The sequence below is a fragment of the Camelus dromedarius genome, chromosome 19, assembly GCF_036321535.1.
Source record: "Camelus dromedarius isolate mCamDro1 chromosome 19, mCamDro1.pat, whole genome shotgun sequence".
Taxonomy (NCBI): Eukaryota; Metazoa; Chordata; class Mammalia; order Artiodactyla; family Camelidae; genus Camelus; species Camelus dromedarius.
This window is the reverse complement of record NC_087454.1, coordinates 27798120-27816424: the sequence shown is the minus strand read 5'-3', so window position 1 is coordinate 27816424 and position 18305 is coordinate 27798120. Positions and strand designations below refer to the sequence as shown.

Genomic DNA, 18305 nt, shown 5'->3' with positions numbered 1-18305 from the left:
CAGATGACCTTTTTAAGCCTGTCCTACTCAGGCCAACCTTGCTGTGACCTCCCTCCCACCCTCCAATCCCCATTTCCACCATCCCAAGTCTCTGCAGAGGTCTTCATTCCTCTGGCGTGCCCTCCCCAGATCCTCCACCCCACCGATTGCTCCTCCTCTGAATTTCTGTCCCTTTGTTAGTCTCCTCCTCAGCAATTACCTCTCTTCTTGTGCTTTCCCCTGACTCCCCAAATAGATTAAAGCAACCTGAACTCAAGAACCATGTCTTTGATTTCTCTGGATCCTTCCCAGCCGAGAGCTGGGCACAGAGCACTTCTCAAGAGTATTAGTTATTTGGTGGATGTTGTATATGAATGGAGCTGCTGGATGGTGGCTCTGCTGGGAATGGTTCAAGGTGTAACAGCCCAGGAGCTACCCAAGGTGGGAGGGACCTCAAACCTCAGAGGTCTCCAAGGAAGAAGCCCCTATCTCATACCTGAGTGTCTAGAGCCCTGGGATGGGTTGTGATGATGTCCAGGGCATGCTGGGTCATCTGGGGTCCCCTGGTGCCCTTCCTATGGGGATGGTGGGAGGAGCCAGGATGTGGAGATGGGGGTGGGTGGAGGGATGGATGTTATGTGAGCCCTGGAATGGGCTCTTTCCCTTCTCTGTTAACATCTTTGTCATCCTCCTGGGAGCTGCCATACACAGGCCAGCTCAAATCTCAGTTCTTCCAAGAAGCCCTTCCTCCAGCCCATGCAGAACTCCCCTCCTCCGAATTCCTGCTGTGTGTATTAATGACAGCAATCACTGTTCTGTACTTAGTCACCACGGTCTGTCACCTTGAATTATGTAAACCTATCTCCCTGATGAGACCCCAAGATCCTCCATGGTAGAAATAAGAATTCTATAATTTTCTTCTATCCCCAGCTACCCCAAACCCTCAACACATCAGGCAACTGGGAGAGCCTCCACAAATATTCCTTGAATGAACAGGAATTGGTTCCAGGAGGACCATGGGAGCGGGTGGGGTAGGACACAGTGGACCACAGGCGTGTCATCAACCAAAAACATTTGGGGAGCATGAGTGTTTTTTAAAGATGCTCTGTCCCTCAATCCCTCCCCTCTTGGTGGAAAAACAATGACCTCACAGCCACAAGCCCTGAAGGCCTTTCTCATCCTGTCCCTTGACACTGGAGCAAGTAAAGGGGACTTTTTAAAACTGTCACTGTCATGAAAAACAAAAGCAGAGGACTGCACCAAACTAAGAGATTAAAGAGCCATGAAAAGCAAATGCAATGTGTGAATCTTGATTAAATTGGATTGGGGAAAAAAAACTAAAATGACATTTTTGAGGATAACTGGGAAATTTTTAATATGGAGTATATTATAGATGTTAATAGTGCACTGATATTAAAGTTCTTGAGTGTGCTGCTTTGTGGTATTTAGGAGAATGTCCTTATTCTAAGGCAATGATACTGAGGCAGTGGTGGGGGTGGGGAGATGTGCCATGATATCTACACCTTTCAACTGTCAGCAAAATGAAAACAAAAAGAGTGTGTGTGTGCGCGCATGTGTGTGAATACAGATGGTCATTTTACTAGTCTTTCAAATTTTTCAAAATGAAAAGCTGAAGGGGAAGTGCCTGTGGTACAAAGAGCGGTGCCATTCTGAATATCTGGGACAAAGAGGAGGGAAAATGCAGCGGGGGGTTCTGATTGGGTGGCTCAGGGTAGACACTCCAACCACCTGTGACATGATCACCCTCCACCCAGCCTTCCATTCCTGCTGCCCAGTAAGCATCTAAATCTAACCCCATGGCCTGACTCCCCTCCACTCTGCACATCTTTCACACAGTCTCCTTGGTCCACATCTGATGGGGCCTCCCCCAGTGGGCAGCCACCCCCTGGCTTAGCTAGAACAGTACTTGAAGCAGCTTCAAGGTCCACAGCTCGTCTCCCTGGAGAGTGAACTAAACCCTACATGGGCTCGACCTACCTTGAGTTTTTAAAAATTATATTCACTTAGAGGATGTGGAGAAAAGGGAACCCTTGTACACTGTTGGTGGGAATGTAAATTTTTGCAGCCACTATGGACAACAGTATGGAGGCTCCTCAAAAAACTAAAAATAGAACCACCACATGATCCAATGAATCCACTCCTAGGTATATATCCGAAGAAAATGAAAACACTAATTCAAAAAGAAACATGCACCCCAATGTTCATAGCAGCACTATTTACGATAGCCAAGATATGGAGGCAACCCCCAAAAAAGAATGAAATTCCGCCATTTGCAGCAACATGGATGGACCTAGAGGGTATTATGCTTAGCGAAATAAGACAAAGACAAATACCGTATGTTATCACTTAAATGTGGAGTCTAAAAAATAAAATGAATGAATATAATAAAACAGAAACAGACTCACAAATACATAGAACAAACTAGTGGCTACCAGGAAGAGGGAAGGGGGAGGGAGGGATAAAATGGGGGTAGGGGATTAAGAGGCACAAACTACTATGTATAAAATAAATAAGCTACAAGGATATATTGTAGAGCACACGGAATATAGCCAATATTTTATAATAACTTTATTTTTCTTCCTTTTTTATTGACGTATAGTTGGTTTACAATGTTGTGCTAATTTCTGGTGTGCAGCGTGGTGACTTAGTTATATATATATACACAGATATATTCTTTTTCATAGGCTATTACAAGATACTGAATTACTTCCCTGGGCTATACAGTAGGACTTTGCTGTTTATCTTATAATAGCTTTAAATGGAATACAATCTATAAAAATATTGAATCACTATGCTGCACACCTAAAACTAATATGTCGTAGATCAACTATATTTCAGTTTTAAAATATTCACTTAACTCCACAAGAAAAAAAGAAAAAGAAAAAGAAGAATTTGATGTAAAAAAAAAAAAAAAGCCAAGATTCAGTCATCCAACCTTCTCTTTGGAGCTCTGTCAATGAGGGTATTTCCCACGCTAGTCGGGATACTGGCTTATTGCTTTTCCTCGTTTACCTTTTTTTCCTATGGGCATTTCCTGACCCACTTTTCCGAGGGCCTCTAGAACCCTGCAGCGTGCGAGCTTTGGCCAGCCACTTCTCCAGTGCTGGGCGCCGCAGCCGTTTCCGAAGTTCCGGATTGACCAGGTCGCGCACCTCCTTAGAAGCAGGGAAGTCGCCCGCCTCCTCCCTTCCCCCGGGAAAAGAGGGATGGAGGAGGAGGCCCAGGAGGAGACCTGGGGGAGGGGGTGGATCGTCTTCCCGGCTAGGCGTGGGCTGGGCGAGGCCCCCAGCCCACTGGGCCCCGCCAACAATGGCCAGTTGTGGAAGGAAGCTGCAGGAATGCGGCCGGGGGAGTCGGGCGACGGGGCGGCGGCGGCGGCTGCCGCGGGGCGGGGCCGGGTCGCAGCGGCAGCCTCTTACCTGCCCAGGTAGCTCGCATTTCCAGGCGAGCGGCGGCTCCCGCAGCACCTGTCGCCCAGTACGCGGGCGGGGAGGACGGCGCGGGGCATGGCCTGGTAGGGTCTCCCGGGGAGACAGTACGGAGTCCAGTCCCGGGCAGTGCAGGCGAGGGAAGGACGGTCCTCCCCGGTGCCCGCGTGGCCGGCGGCAGCATGAAAAAGAACCCGACGGTGCAGGGCACCTTCAGCAAACTCTTTGGCAAGAAGCACGCCAACCCGTCCGCCACCTCCCTCTACGCCGCCAATCCCCCCTGGATTTTCACCCAAGAGGCCCCGGAGGTGGGGACCCGGAACTTGGGTGAGTGTGCCCCGGAGCTGGAGGGCGCAGGGACGCCCGCCGCGCGGCCTCCCTCCCGAGGCTCCAGGCTTTCGGCGGCCGGGAGAGCGGGCAACGCGCCAGCGCGGGGAGGAGGGAACACGTTGGAACCTGTGCGCTGGCCGGGCTGGAGCCTCTGGCGAGGGAGGTGTCTCTGGGAAAGGGAAGGAGGGGACCCTCTCAACAGCTAGGTCAGAGATCTTTGCGGCTCCCACATCTGACCCTAGTCTCTCTTCCGAGGTGTTTATCTGCCCTCCTCAGTGGAGGTTATGTTTGTGTTGTTCTCTCCAGAAAGGCTTCCCGGGGTTTGCGGTGCCCTCCCTCAGCCTTCCCCCGGCAGTACCGTGGAATCAGAAGTGTTCCCTCGATCTCAGGGCTTGGGGGCGGTCCCTGCAACCCCCACTCTTTCCGCTTCTTCTGGCCCCCTCCCAACCCCCAGTTCCCAGCCCTGGCCTCTCCCGGCCCAGGGTCACAGGCAGAGAGGGAGCTGCTATCTGGGTGCCCACACACTTGGCTCTGCCCAGGAAAAATGCACAGGAGCCGCTGCTAACAGGATACCAGTCTGCGCCTGACACCAAGTCATTTACTGGGGTCACAAGCTCTTGCCAGGTCAGCTTGGGGCCTGGGTTGCCTATGAGCTCAGAGGGAGGAGCTCCAGACCCGACATGGCAGGTGAAGGAAGCCCCTCCTGACTGCCAGCCGCCTGACCCCAGAGTCAGGGTCGTGTACCTGCAGGCATCTGAAAACACCGTGCCCGCCCAGCCTTTGGGCTCTGCCTGTGGGTCACCTTATCACTGTGGCTTTCTGCAGTTTGTCCCCTCTATAAACAGAGCTGGGGTGGGGGGGTGGGGAACCAGCTGGGGGTGGGGACAGGAATTCACTTCTTGTGTATGATCTGAGTCTCTGGGCCCAAAGAGGGTCACCTATCACGAGTTCAGGACACAAGGCACCCAGACAGGTGAGGGCGAACAAGACGTTGCCTCTCCCTTGCCTGAAGACCTCAGACCAGCCCTTGAGCAGAGCTGACCGTACGCTGTTTAGCCCTTTCTGAGCCTTTTCTATAAAATAGTAAGCACATAAGGAACAGACAGATGACCTCTGATTGGAACTTGCATGTGAGCTGAGAGGGAAGGGCATTCAGCATTTTCAGAGCAAACAGCAGGAGCAAACTAGGAAGGCCAGGGTGCTCTGGAGGCAGGGTTTAGGGAAACTAACAGATACATGCATGTTGCCAAGTAGAACTCTCTGAGGCCTGAACTTCTTGCCTGGGTCCCAAACATTTATTGATCTCTTCTTAGGTGCAAGTTACCGTTCTAAAGTCCTTGTGTTGTTAACTTATTAAATTCCTCATCCAGCCTACAATGCAGGTGGCATTATTCCTGTTTGACAAATGAGGAGACTGAAGCACAGGGAGGTTAAGTAACGTGCTCAAGATCACACAGCTTTAAATGGGCAAGCCAGGATTTTCTTAAGTGTACAAGTCACTGAATTTTTTGTCGACCTACTGAGTTGTGCCACCATCACCACAGTTCAGTTTTAGAAATTTCCATTACCCCCAAATTTCCCTCATGAGGCAGAGAGGGCTCCAGAGACCACACTCTTAGCAGACTTGCTGAGTTGACACTGTGCAAGGTAATTCAAGGCTGTATTTGACTGCACGGCATCTGCCTGAGAGCATCTCCTCCCAGCCCCCTCCACTCCTACCCCAAGGGGAATGCCTTACACATTTCTCTACATTTCTGCCTTAGACACTTTTCGACATTTTTGCCAGCACTGAACAGGCTGCTGGTGGGGTTCAGTCCTTCTAGTGAGAGAATAGAGGCATGGTGCCCTGTCACCTCCAGCCGGCTGCCACTTTTACCAGCAAGGCTGGAGCCCAGGGAGGCAGCTCCTCCCCTTCCCCTGGGCAGGGCTGGGCCTCCAGCTGACTCAGCCTGGTTGCACCATGTGGAGGGGTGGGAAACAATGTGCACCCATAAGGATGACTCTCCAGTGTTTCCAGGATGTTCCCCAGGGTGCCAGTTGGTGTGGCAGGGGTCTTCCTGCTGAACAGGATGTGTGCTTGGAGTTGGGGATGGGAGGGACCAGTGTTGGGGATTCTGGGATGTGATGGAGATCCCAGACCTGTTTTGGAGTCCGCCTCTGTCAATTATATGGGGGCTAGCCACTCTCTGGGCCTCAGGTTTTTTTTTTTTCTGTTAAGTGGGAATGGTGTCCAGACTGCTTACAGAATGACAGCTTGAGGTTTGTATATTGCAATACTGTGAAGAGCATTAAAGAGAAAAGCACTAAAGCAAGGATTGGTAAGGCTCAAATCTGGCCCATGGCCTGTTTTTGTAAATAAAGTTTTATTAGAACACAGCCAGCCACTCCCATCACTTGCAAATCATCTGTGTCTGCTTTCATGCTACTAAGGGCAGAGTGGTGTGGCTCACAGCAGAGACAGTGTGGCTCACAAAGCCGAAAATATTTACTAGCTGGCCTTTTACAGAACAAATTTGTCAGCTCCTGCATGAGTTATTATCAGGTCATTGCCAGCCTTGAGCACTTCCTGCCCACACCTGCTTCAGTTCCTCTTCCTAACATTGCTGTAGACCAGAGGAAACCAGAGCCATGGAGAGGCTGTGATGAGGTCTCAAAGGGGTTGGGATTTGAGTTTCATGTTGTCCCTGAGTCTGTGACATTCTCTGAGATGCTGGAGAGCCTTTGGAGAACAGGCAATGAGATGGAGGGAGGAAAAATCAGTGTGGGAGTTTGTAAGGAAATTAAGGAGTAAACACCTACTCTATGGCTGCAGCCATGTAAAAATCTGTTTGCACAAGGGTAGGCTGGGTGCAGCAGGTAAAATGCAAACAGTCATGTGAGGTGGTGACAGGTACATTTTTCTTTAAAGGATTTCCCTAACATTTATCCGGTAACTATTAGAAGGGCTTTGCTTAATGGAATGCAATCCTAATGAAGCCTCCTGCCTCCCTCCAGCCCACCCAAGGGTCTTAAAAGGCCACACAATTGTTCTTTAAATACATGAGAAAGCATAGGTGTGGATCTTTGCAAATCTCAGATAAGGGACTTGCAGGTGCTGGAGATGAGGCTACCAGTGGCTCTGGACTCCTCCCTTGCCTCTTGGATTAGTTGAGCCACGCTTCATTATCTACAGCCACTTCCATCCCACCCTAACAGTAAGACGCCCTGCTTGCTTGGGCACACAGAGTCAGAATCGCTGGCCTAGGACCAGGTTCTGGATTTTTCACCAGTTCCTGGGTAATTCTTTTATACAGGAGGATTTGAGAATCCTGGGCTTTCCTCCCCCAGAGGAGCTGGGCCGCTCTCTTTCCTCTGAGGACTTCCTACAGTTCTATATAAATGTCTAGGGACTGTCCCAGCTCCTTGTCAGGACAACCCCAATGCTCCCTAAGGTGGCTGCTGGCTCTGTTATCCCTGCTCCAGGGGTCCCCTGTCCTGTGTCTCAGGCCAGGCTAAGGGGTAGGAAGCCATGAATCCCAGGGGCTGAGCATATGTTTCTGGCCAGGGGCAGGCTGGCTTCAGCCTCCTGAAAGCTGACCTGTGCTTGGCAGGGGCGTGAAGGAGACTTTTGTTTACTCCTGTCCCCTGGAGGTGTGCTGTGGTGTGCTGGCAGCTCGGTACATACGTACACACCCTCTCTGCCGCCCCACTGTATCAGCTCCTTTTGTTCCTGTAGTTCAACTTGGAAAGCCAGGCCCTCCCTTGACCACTGCAAACTGGCTACAGGGTGCCCTTTTCCTCCCAGCCAATAAGTTAATGACAACAGCAATAATAATATCATCGTCATTGTTATCAGTTATTTGTTGAAATAGGCACTTGCTAAAAACTACACATGTTTTCTCAATTGAGGAAACACACTCAGAGGTGATGGGTTAAATGACTCAAAGGCCTTTCAGCTCAAGGCAGCTCAGACATTAAAGTGCATCGAGTCACCAGGACCTTGTTAAGATCAGGTCTGATGCGGTACTTGGGACAAGTTCCCGTGTGGAGTCCAGCAGGTCTGCAGACCACACTTGGAGCAGCGCGTCCTAGCCTGGAAGCAGGGCCCCTTGGCTGTGCTCCTGCCCCTCCAGTCCCCACCCGCAAGGCTCCTCCTGCTCTGCTCCCCCCTCCCCAACTCTGTCGCTCCCAGCTCAGCCCAGCCTTCAGCGTCCCCTCTGCCCTTGGACAAAGGCCTCTCTCCCGCGCCCCCGGTCAGGCCTGCTGGGGCTTGCTGGGGCTTGCTGGGACAGACCAGCCTTTTCAGGTTCCTGTCATGTGACCTTGTTAATTAGCCAGAAAGGGGCCCATCAGCCATTTGTGGGTTACATTCACATGGGGCCCCCCTGCTGCTTCCTTGAGAGGCTGAGGCTCCCCTAGTGGCCTAGAATTAGACCTAGGCCCTCAGAGGGCTAGAGGTGGGGGTCTATTTTTGGGCCCTGGGTTACTCCAGTCAAGGAAACCAAATCTCCCAGCTAGAACCCTGCCCCTTTTAAGCACCTGGAATTCGATAAGACCTATGGCCAGTGCTCCTGGGGCCATGTGGGACTCTTGGCAATTTGGGGCCCCACACCAATACCCCAGCCCTCCTCTCACCTCTGCTAGCGTTGTCCCTCCCTTGAATTTGGGAGACTTCTCCATATTATCCCCATTTGACAGGTGGGGAAACCGAGCCTGAGAAAGTGCTTGGAGCCCTCAGGTGTTACATGGAGTGCTGGCAATGTGACCCCAGACCTGGTTCCTACTGCATTTGCTTCCTCTAGGCTTCACCAAGTGTACAGTTTCACTCTGGAAAAAAATGGGACGGAGGGGAGAGATGCTGGGTCCTGCATTATTTCCCAGCTGTGCGGGCTGTGACTAGAGGGCATTGGAGTCTGGAGTCAGGCTGCCTGGGCTTGAATCCTGGCCCCTTTGACTCACCAGCTGTGGGACCGTGGGCAGGGGACTTGACCTCTCTGTGCCTCAGTCTCCTCATCTGCCAAACGAGAATAACAGAGGTGCGTGAAGAGGGTGGGAAGAGCACTTAGGATAGGGCCCAGCTCGGGATACAGTGCCTCCCAGGGCAGACACTTACATTTTATCACTCATTTCCTCTCTACTTGGAATTTGTCTAGGATTTGGGGAGTGAGCTAAGTGACTGCCCCAGTCCTCAGCCTCCATGGAGGCCTGTGGGCAGCTCTGGGGAATGAGGGGCACTTTACACACTCTCAGCCCTGTCCTCTGTGAGGGCAAAATATGCCGGAGACCTGAGGAGATGTTCCTTCTTTGGGGAAGGAGGACAAAGGAAGGGCTGGGAGTGAGGCGGCTGCTTGTGCCCAGCCCTCAGCTCCCCAAAAGCGGGCCAGTACCCGCTCCACTTAACACACACACACACACAGTACACACCCCACCCCAGACCGAGAGAACCACGTCAGCCTGTTTGGGGAGGGGCAGCGAGCCACATGCCATGTGTAACGCACCCTATTATTTATGCCCAGAGTCCAACACTGCACGTAGAGGGCCCCGTTAGTGCCCTGGCACCACCGCTGCTCTGAGACCTTGGACCAGCCCCATGCATCCGCGCCTCAATCTCCCATCGGCAAAGAGGGCAGCCCCATGGGTCCAGACTCAGAATTCTCCCCGACAAGAGCAAAGGACCACCTGCCTCCTGGTGGCTCTCCCCCTTGGGTAGAGTTGTCCAGCCTCCTCTCTGTCACCCACTTCACCTCCCTACTGTCCCTTCCTTCCTCAAGAGGTAGCTGGGCCCTCCTTTATCTTCTCAATTGTGGAGGGGGCTGCTTCCCAGGAAGGCCAAATTATGATGTTCACCCATAATTTATCATGGATACAACCTGATTCAAGCTCAGAGCCTAGGTCCTTGGTGGAGCAAGGTAGGGTGGGCATAGAGTATGCAACAATGATGATGATGGTGGTGACAGTGGTGATGGTGATGATGGTGGTGGTGGTAGTGGTGACGGTGGTGATGGTGGTGATGGTGGTGGTGGTGGTGGTGGTGATGATGGTGGTGGTGGTGGTGGTGGTAGTGGTGACGGTGGTGGTGATGGTGGTAGTGGTGGTGATGGTGATGATGGTGGTGGTAGTCGTGACGGTGGTGGTGATGGTGGTAGTGGTGTTGGTGATGATGGTGGTAGTGGTGGTGATGGTGGTGGTGATGGTTGTATTGGTGATGGTGGTGGTGGTGATGATGATGATAAGTAGTCCTCCCAATTACTGACCACAAATTATCTGCTTGGTGCTACCTGCTGCCCACTTTATCTCATTCAGCCTCACACTATCCCACTCACTGGTGACATTTACAACAATGAGGAAACCGCATCAGAGAGATGTGGTAACACACCCCAAGGCCCCACAGTTAATAAATGATGGAGCAGAAACTGGAACCCAAGTTCAGTTGGGCTCTAAACCTCTGCCTTGACCCCACACCATCCAGCCTTCCCTCCCAGCTAGGAGCTGCGACTGGCCTGCTGTCTCTGGCCACCAGGCCTTGCCCTTGGCCTCCTCCTAGTCCAGGCAGCCTCAGCCACAATGCAAATACACCTCAGGCCAATAGGGGGGTCAGGTTCTGAGGTAGGCCATGGAGGAGGGGAGCTGCCATCCCAGGCTGAAATCTGAGGTGGACCTCTCCTGCTGAAACAGGTGTGGCACCAGGAATTATCTTCCAGACAGGTTTTTGGATATTAGATGGCATTTATGTACATGAAAGCAAAGCTGCCTTCCTTGCCTGTCAGTATATGAGGGAGAAATGTAAAGGAATCCTGTGCATAGTCCTGTCAAAAGGATTTCATTTGGGGGGAAACTGGGACTGTTTCAATGATGAGGTTTGGGTAAATGGAGACAGACCTGGATTTCCTCCTATTTTACTGCTGTTTTTTGTTTTGTTTTGTTTTTGATGAACTTGCCATGGTCTTGAGTTTGTATCTTGGTGGGGCTGTGGTCCACCTGGGCCTCAGGCTCAGCTCAGAATCTGCTTCCAGTTCTCCCAAAGGTACCTCCTTTCTCTGGAAGCTTCTGGGTCCACAGTGGCTCTCCACTTTCCTGCCTTCTGAATCCCACCTGTATGTTCCTCAGCTGCCTCTCTGGTCTGTGTGACTGGCTCAAGACCTCCCAGATCTCCAGGGACTCTTCCAGTGGGAAAAGGCTCAAGCAAAAAGGCAGATACAAAGGGAGTGTCCGAATTTCAGGGGGACAAGTTGCTAGGATAGGGCCCATATTCCGACTGAGTAGTCTCTTTGTGACCCCAGAGAGCAAGTTGTCCAGCCTCCTCTGTCTCCTGCTTCACCTCCTCACTGTCCCTTCCTTACTCAAGAGGCAGCCGGGCCCTCCTTTATCTCCTCAATTGAGGAGGGGGCTGCTTTCCAGGAAGATCTCTTCTAGTGTCCCTGACACTGATCCAGCAGAGCTCATTTACTTCCATGGAAAAATCCCCAAAGTTGGATTCTATTGTCTTTCTCTTTAGTTTTGGACCTTGAGCTTGAGAAGGTTGGAAAGCCCCAGCTTTCCTGACCTGACAACTTTGGAAGACCTAGTTGATGGTGGTGGCCACACTCACCTCACCTGCTGGTGTGCCTTGATTGCCCTGGGAACTGAGCCCGGGTTCTGCACACCTCTTTTTTTTTTTTGCTTGAAGTAACATACATGTATGATCTTTTCAGTTCTGTAGGTCAGAAGTCTGACACTGATCTCACTGGCCTAAAATTGAAGTGTCAGCAGCAACACATTGTTCCTTTCTGGAGGTTCTAGGGGAGAACCTGTTCCCCCGCCTTTGCCAGCTTCTAGGGCTGCCTGCCCTCCCTGGCTGGGGCCTCGCCCATCTGCAGAGCCAGCCGTGGCCGGGCGCATCTTTCTCCCATCACACCGCGTTGACTCTGTTTCCCTCGTCACATTTCCTTCCCTGACTCTCAGCCACACCTCTTTGAACTAGGAACTCAAACTGGATTTCCAAGAGGTGCTCCTGTGGGGAAGGAGCCACCTGAGCCTTCCACCCCTGCCTCAGCCGCAGCCACTCCCCTTCCATAGGGTTCCAGAAAATGATCGCATTCTTAGAATGGGCTGCCCTGCTCAAAATCACCACAGTCCAAAAGAGAACAGTGCCTCAGAATCAGGGCTGAGGCATGGAATCCAGGAGGTATGAAGAGTGTCTGCGCTGGGGTCAGATGGCCCCCGGCTCCGATCTGGCCCTGCCCTACCCCGCGGGGGCCTAGGGCGTGTGCTTCACCCCCCCCCCCCCCCCGCCTCTCCAGCGCTGCTTCTTGGCTCCAGCCAAGCCGCCCTTACCCTCAAATAGCACTCCTCACATCCCCATCTCCCATTCCCATCCTTAAATGGTGAGATTAGAATTCCCCACTTTGGGAGCAGAGCACAGAGTGGTTCAGAGGTCAGCTCTAGAGCGGAGACTCTGGCTTTGCCGCTTACTTTAAGGCTTTGGGCAAGTTATTAGACCTCTCCCTGTGCCTCAGTTTGCTCATCTGTAAAACAGGATGATGGTCGTACAATGGCATGGGGCTATTAATGAAATGAATTAATAATGTAGAAGATGCTCAGACTGGTGCCTGGCCTGTTACAACTGTCCAAGACATCTTGCTTCTTATTACATTATTATTACTATTATAGTGATCAACTTGCCAGATTGCTTCTAAAACTCCTAGGCATACAATAGTAGTGGCCATTAATATTGTGATAACTCAGCTGCAGAAAGGATGCTCCCTAGACCCCAACACTGGAGCAGAGAGTAAATGCAGTAATGAGAGGGAGGGCCAGCCTAGGGGCATACCTGTGTTAACCCCCTCCCCACCCCAGTCCTATTCAGGGCCTGGCTGCCATATCATGTCAGATCTAGGACCTTGGTGTCAACACAGCACTATCTAGGGAATGTCCCAGGAAATCCTGGTGTCAACACACAGACTCTTAGAAGCCAGTGAGAATTGGGTGGGCTGTTGGGAGTGTCTGGTTATCTCTACTTTTGTTGTTTCTGATTGGGTTAAATCTGCCCCCTCTCCTTCCCCCACCTACCCCCTGGCATCTCCAGCTTCAGGCCTAGAGCCTGGCAGACAGGACTGAGGAATCATGTTTGCCCACAGTGTACGGGACAGGGCAGTGCTGGGAACTGGGATTTCCAGGGACATGTGGAGCGCAGAAAATTTGCCATTTTTCCTCTTTGAGAGTTGGAGAGTCTTGAATGGACCAGCTAACTCTGGTGGTAGGGCAGCACACAAAGGACTCTGTGTCCTATTTCTGGGGTGCCCCCAGGAGCCTCCATGTCACATTCAAGGCCCAGATTCTCACATAGAGGGCCGCAGCTGGAGGGCTAGGAATTGGGGGTGAATGTGTTCTGATCCCAGGACCTCTCTGACAAGCCCAGTCTCTTTTGACTGAATGGATCATTGGCTTTCTTGCAATTTTCTCCCAAAGTCACGTGCAAGAGGAAAGGTCATATGATTCATTCCCTGTTTCAGGTAGTAGGATTCTGCTTAGTTGGAATTTTGACCTTTCTCTTCTTTTCCCTCTGGCTACAGAGGAAGAGGGAGTCCCTCGGGCCCCAACAGATGACAGAAGCCCTTCTTGCTCCTGACCTGCATAGTAGGAAGTCAGCAGTGACCCCTGCCCCTAGGAGGTGACAGTGTGAACTTGTGAAATTCTCATCATGTGTGTTAAGGGTTGTGAGGCAGATGGGTTGATAAAACGTGAATGGCTCCTCACACCCTCCCTCTATGGTAGAAACTCCCAGAGCACAAGCCCAGCTGCTAGAGGAAGAGAAGGATTGTGTGTCATCTTCCTACAGGGGACGGGGGCCATATCTGCTGCATACTTAGCTATGTGCAGGCCACACTTAACTCTTCACAAGCGTCCTAGAAGGCTGGCATCAATTCCGTTGTACAGATGGGAAAACTGAGGCTCAGAGAGGTTAAGTGACCCAGCCAGTCAGTGGCAGAGCTGGGACATGTACTAAGTCAGGGGACCCTACTGTCCTATTCTTTCTGTTCTGTCCTCAAGGATGCATCAAACGGAGCCCTGGTCCCAACCATTGATGGTCTGGGGGCTAAGGAAATCTCAAGTTAGGGGAGTCCAGGAGTTGGTGCTGGAGCACTGGGCAGCCTCATTGCTCTGCTGGTTCCAGATTAGAAATTTAAACACTTGAGAGAAAAGCCACCCTGTTTCCCTCCCTCTCTCAGAGATAAGCTCTAGTTGGGGCCTCGGATAGGCTCTCAGGGCCCCCAAAGGAGGGCCTTGTAGGAGTGAAGGCTCAGGACCTGAAGGGGGTGGATCAGGAGAGAGAGGGCTGTGAGGGTCTGAAAGCCCCAGGAACGCTGCAGGAGACCCCAAGAAACCACCCTGCAGCCCTTCCCACTCCGGCTTCAGTTGGCCTTATTAGCACACACTCTTCCTGTAGGAAATTGTCACTTAAGAGGCACTGGCCTGACTCAAACGGGCTACTGCAGGGTCTGGGTTTACTCACTGGGAACTGCAGGGCAGATTAAACTCAGCTGGCCCCCATGTCTTTGATCTCCAGCTCATGGTCTCCCCTCACTTGTCCTCTCTAGACGGGATCTATTTTGGCGACAACCGATTTGACACTGTGAGTGAGTCAGGAACCGCCACGCTGAAATCTCGGCCCAGAGTCCGACCCCTACTGACTTTTCTTCCACTGGTGAGTACGGTTCTGCCCTGAGGTCTGAGGGTCTGCTCTGGACGGGTCACCTCAGCTGCCACAGAGGAGGCAGTCCCACCTGCCCTGGCCCGAGTGGACATCAGCCTCACCCTCTGTCCGTTCCCCTACTTTCTGATGCCAACCCATGGCGGGTACTGGGAGGAGGCGTGGCTGAGGCTCATGGTAGGAAGGCTGGGATTAGAAGTGTACCTCCTCCAAGTTGAAATTTAAGGAGAGATTGTGGGGAACTTGTGTGCAGAGGCAACCAGCGGTGGGTACCTCCAGCTCAGCAGAATTCACATTCCACAGTCGTTGATGGCTGTCTGCTCCATGCCAGGCCCTGCGATGGATTGTGGGATTCAGGGACGACTGAGCCAGCATTGCTCAAGGAACTCCCTGTCTAGTGTAGAGGATGAATCAGTAAATAGACTGTTAGAACATAGGACAGAGTAGGGACAGCCGATCCAGCCACAGGGTATGGTCAAGGAGGGCTTCCTGGAAAAGGTGACACCTGAACTGTCTCGAAGGACAAACAGCAGTGACCATTAGGAGAAGGTCATTTGGGACCAATTTGCTCCCTTCTGGCGCCTGTGGTTGGGCTTTTGTTCTCTGACAAGGGAAAGAGACTCAAAGACAACTGCTGTGTGTGTGACTGGTTCTATTTACCGTGATGAGAGTTCCTGGGTTTTCTGGGACAGTCTAGACCAGTGCCGTCCAATAGAAATATAATGTACGCCTGGTGTAATTTTAAAATTTCTAGTAGCTACATTAAAAAGCAATGGTAAAATTAGTCCAAAGATGATCATTTTGACATTTAATCAGTGTAGAATATACTAGTGACATGTTTTACATTCTTTCTTTCATACTAAGTCTTCAAAATCCAGTGTGCTACACTTAGAGCACACACGTCCCACTTCTGACTAGCGACATTTCAAGGGCTCAGTAGCCAGTGTGGCCAGTGGTTACTGTATGAGATGGCTCAGATTTAGAGCTTGAACAGTCAGCCCCATAAATTCTAGACTCACTACTGTCTGTGAGACCTGGATCCTGGTTGGGACAATACTGTCACTGAGGTCATAGCATCCCATGCCTCCATGAGGATCTGTTCCGCCTTGACTGACAAGACACCTAACCCGGCTCTGTGTTCTCAGCAGCCCACTAGACCTCATGGCACCCCACGCCTTGGCCCTAGGCACCTGCAGGTTCTGCCCGGCCCTGATTGGCACAGCCACCTCTCTCTCTCCATCACCAATTTTTTCTGGTTTGTCCAACCTCACCAACCAGACCCCAAGATTCTGGATGGAGGGACTGAGTCCTAACTCTCCCTGCTGCATCCCCAAGGTCCGTGCGTGGAGGGCTGAGCACACAGACCTCTGAGAATATCACTTCAAGTAATTCCCTTTGTGCTTACAAAAGCAATTCATGAACATCACAGACAAATAGAGAAAGTACAACAGCAACAATAAAAAAGGTAGAAAGCGAGTGGGTCAACCGCCAGCCTTGTTTCCAGAGACGCATAAACTGTTACAGGGTTGCTGCACCCATACACACAGGTGAAAAAATTTTGAGATTTTGTTTTTCATCGTTGGAGGTGAATTTGATTCTCTCCCTTCATCTACCCCCAACACACATGCTCAGAATTACAGTGGTGGGTGCCCTGGGCCGACACACCTGTACCTGTTCTGGCTGTTAAAATATTGAAGTAAGTGGCTGTTGCCCCTTGAGGGACTCTGTCCTGGTTCCTCCTTCAGATCTACACCAGCAACAAAAGGGTTAACACAAGGGTTAATGAGGCAGAGCTGAGTTTGTTCTGATTGGCCCGCATCCTGTATCCCTGCCTCCACCCACTTTGGGCCCCTTCAGTATTCGGTGTGGGTCCAGTCTTTCCGCCCTCCTCTCCAGAAGTTTGGGCCCTCTGGTTTGATCTGGTCTGGGCCACAGCATGACCTGGGGCTGGACAGACCCCAGGCAGTCTCCGCAGAAGACTCAGGGGCCCCTGGAGTGGGCTTGGCTGGCTGGTACTGGATTGGGAGCAGACCCTCCAAGCAAGCCTCACACTCAGTCCTAGGAGATGGGGTCTTCCCCCAAGGAAGTGAACTCACCTTGAACCCACAAATGAAAGGGGCCTCGCTGGGTCCACACCAGTCTCATTTGACATTGGCAGGAACTGAATCCAGAAAGGGAAAGTCACTCTATGAACAGGCAAAGGCGGGTGGGGCAGCTTGCGTGGCCCTAGCCAGCGGCACCGCCGTGTGGTCATGGCTAACACTGTGGGGCACTTACTGTGTGTCAGGCACCATCCCAAGTGCCCCGCGTGTTAACAGAGTCACTGGAGCCGCCCTCTTGGGAAGATGCTGCTGTGAAGCCCCATTTTACAGGTGGAGAAACTGAAGCACGGGATGGGGACATAACTTGCTTAATGACAGGCAGCTCATAAGAGGCAGAGCTGGGATTTGTAGCCAGGCTCTGGGGTCCACGTTGTATTCATGCCGTCCTACCTTCCCCCCAACTCATGACCCAGAAGCTTTCTCCTTCCCTCCTAGCACCAGCCTGCAGAACCACCTGCATCTCCCGGGTCTGCCTCTCTGACCCCTGTCCAGCCAGCGCTTGCTGGGTACCAGGTCTCTTGCCTCTTTCGGCTCATAGACCCCTTTGAGACCATAATGAAGCTATGGGCCACATACACACAGTTTTGCTTATAAGGGATCTCAGGCCCCTGGAAGCCCACGTATGATGCACCTGAAGATTAAGAACTCTGGACCTCATGGCCCGTATCCCAGTCACATGTTTTGCTCCTGACTCAGGTGATAAGATACAGAGTAGCCCCAGCATCCTTCGTCACCTGCTCCTGGGTTGAGGGGAATCTGCCTCCTCTCCTTTAGGCTCTGGGCTGGGCCTTTATTTCTTTGAGCTGGAGCAGGAGGCCGGGAGAATAAGAGGCAGGACAGAACCGTGTGTGGGTGCGGGTTCACACACAGACACACATGCGCACACCCTGCCCCACAGCCCCACCGAGTCAGGGTAGGAGAGGAGCCGGGGCGGCGGCCCAGGCCCTGCCCGACACTGTCCTAACCAGCTGGGCCTCGCCCCTCCCTGTCCTCCCTTCCCACACTCAGAGGGCACCTCCCAGGCCAGGCCACCCTGGGGCAGGGGAGGCTCAAGGCAGCGATGCCCAAGAAGCCGGGTGACAGGCCCATGATCTTCCTTGAGCTTTGTCTGGGCCTGAGCTGTCTTCTGAGGGCAGCGTTGTTGCAGGCAGTGTTCACAGGAGCCTGCAGAGGGATGGCTGGGAGAGGGGAGGGCAAGATGAAGCCGAGGAGGGCAGCGCCCCCTTCCTGGAGCTTCCTCACTCTGGGGTGAAAATGCAGAGGATGAAGAAATACTTTCTCAGGCAGCCAGCAGCCACAGGCCAATTATGAAAAGGACCTTGGGGTCCCTCAGTGACCAGGATGGGATCTCGATTGGTCCTCAGGTAACTGGCACCAGTCCTGACTCTGCTGCTGGGTTGCAGGGTGGCTGAGGGCCAGGCCCTTCCTCTCTGGGGGCCTCTGGCTCCTCACCCATCAGTGGGGGTCACACAGGATGGTTCACTAGGGTCTCCCTGGCTGCGACTTTCTGTGTTAAAATAACACAGAGGTGGGGTTAGCTCCCTAGAGGCCTCCAGAAAGGCCAGACCACCCCTCCAACCAGCTACCAGGGCCACCCCACTTTCTGCACCAAGAGCTCCGAGGAACTGGATCAGAATTTCAAACTTCAGAGCTGAAGGGACCTCATGCTCATCAGGATGAGAAAACGGAGGCCCAGGGAGGGGATGGTCCAGCCCAGGCCACATGGCTCAATACCAGTGGAGACAGGACCCAAGCCCAGGTCTCCTTCGAATCCAG

The 18305-nt window shown here is 52.3% G+C and overlaps 1 protein-coding gene across 2 annotated transcripts in view; it reads left to right on the top strand.

The window, feature by feature from the left end:
• The first annotated feature begins 3455 nt into the window (after positions 1-3455).
• The window catches only part of C19H6orf132 (chromosome 19 C6orf132 homolog), a 32290-nt gene continuing 17440 nt past the window's right edge, over positions 3456-18305 (top strand). For both annotated transcript variants that reach the window (XR_010376903.1, XM_031434704.2), the window contains exons 1-2: positions 3456-3755; positions 14315-14421. Coding sequence is in view for 1 of the 2 variants with exons in the window: in XM_031434704.2 (XP_031290564.2) it covers positions 3611-3755; positions 14315-14421 (252 nt within the window). In the remaining variant the exon portion in view is untranslated. The remainder of the gene's footprint in view (positions 3756-14314; positions 14422-18305) is intronic.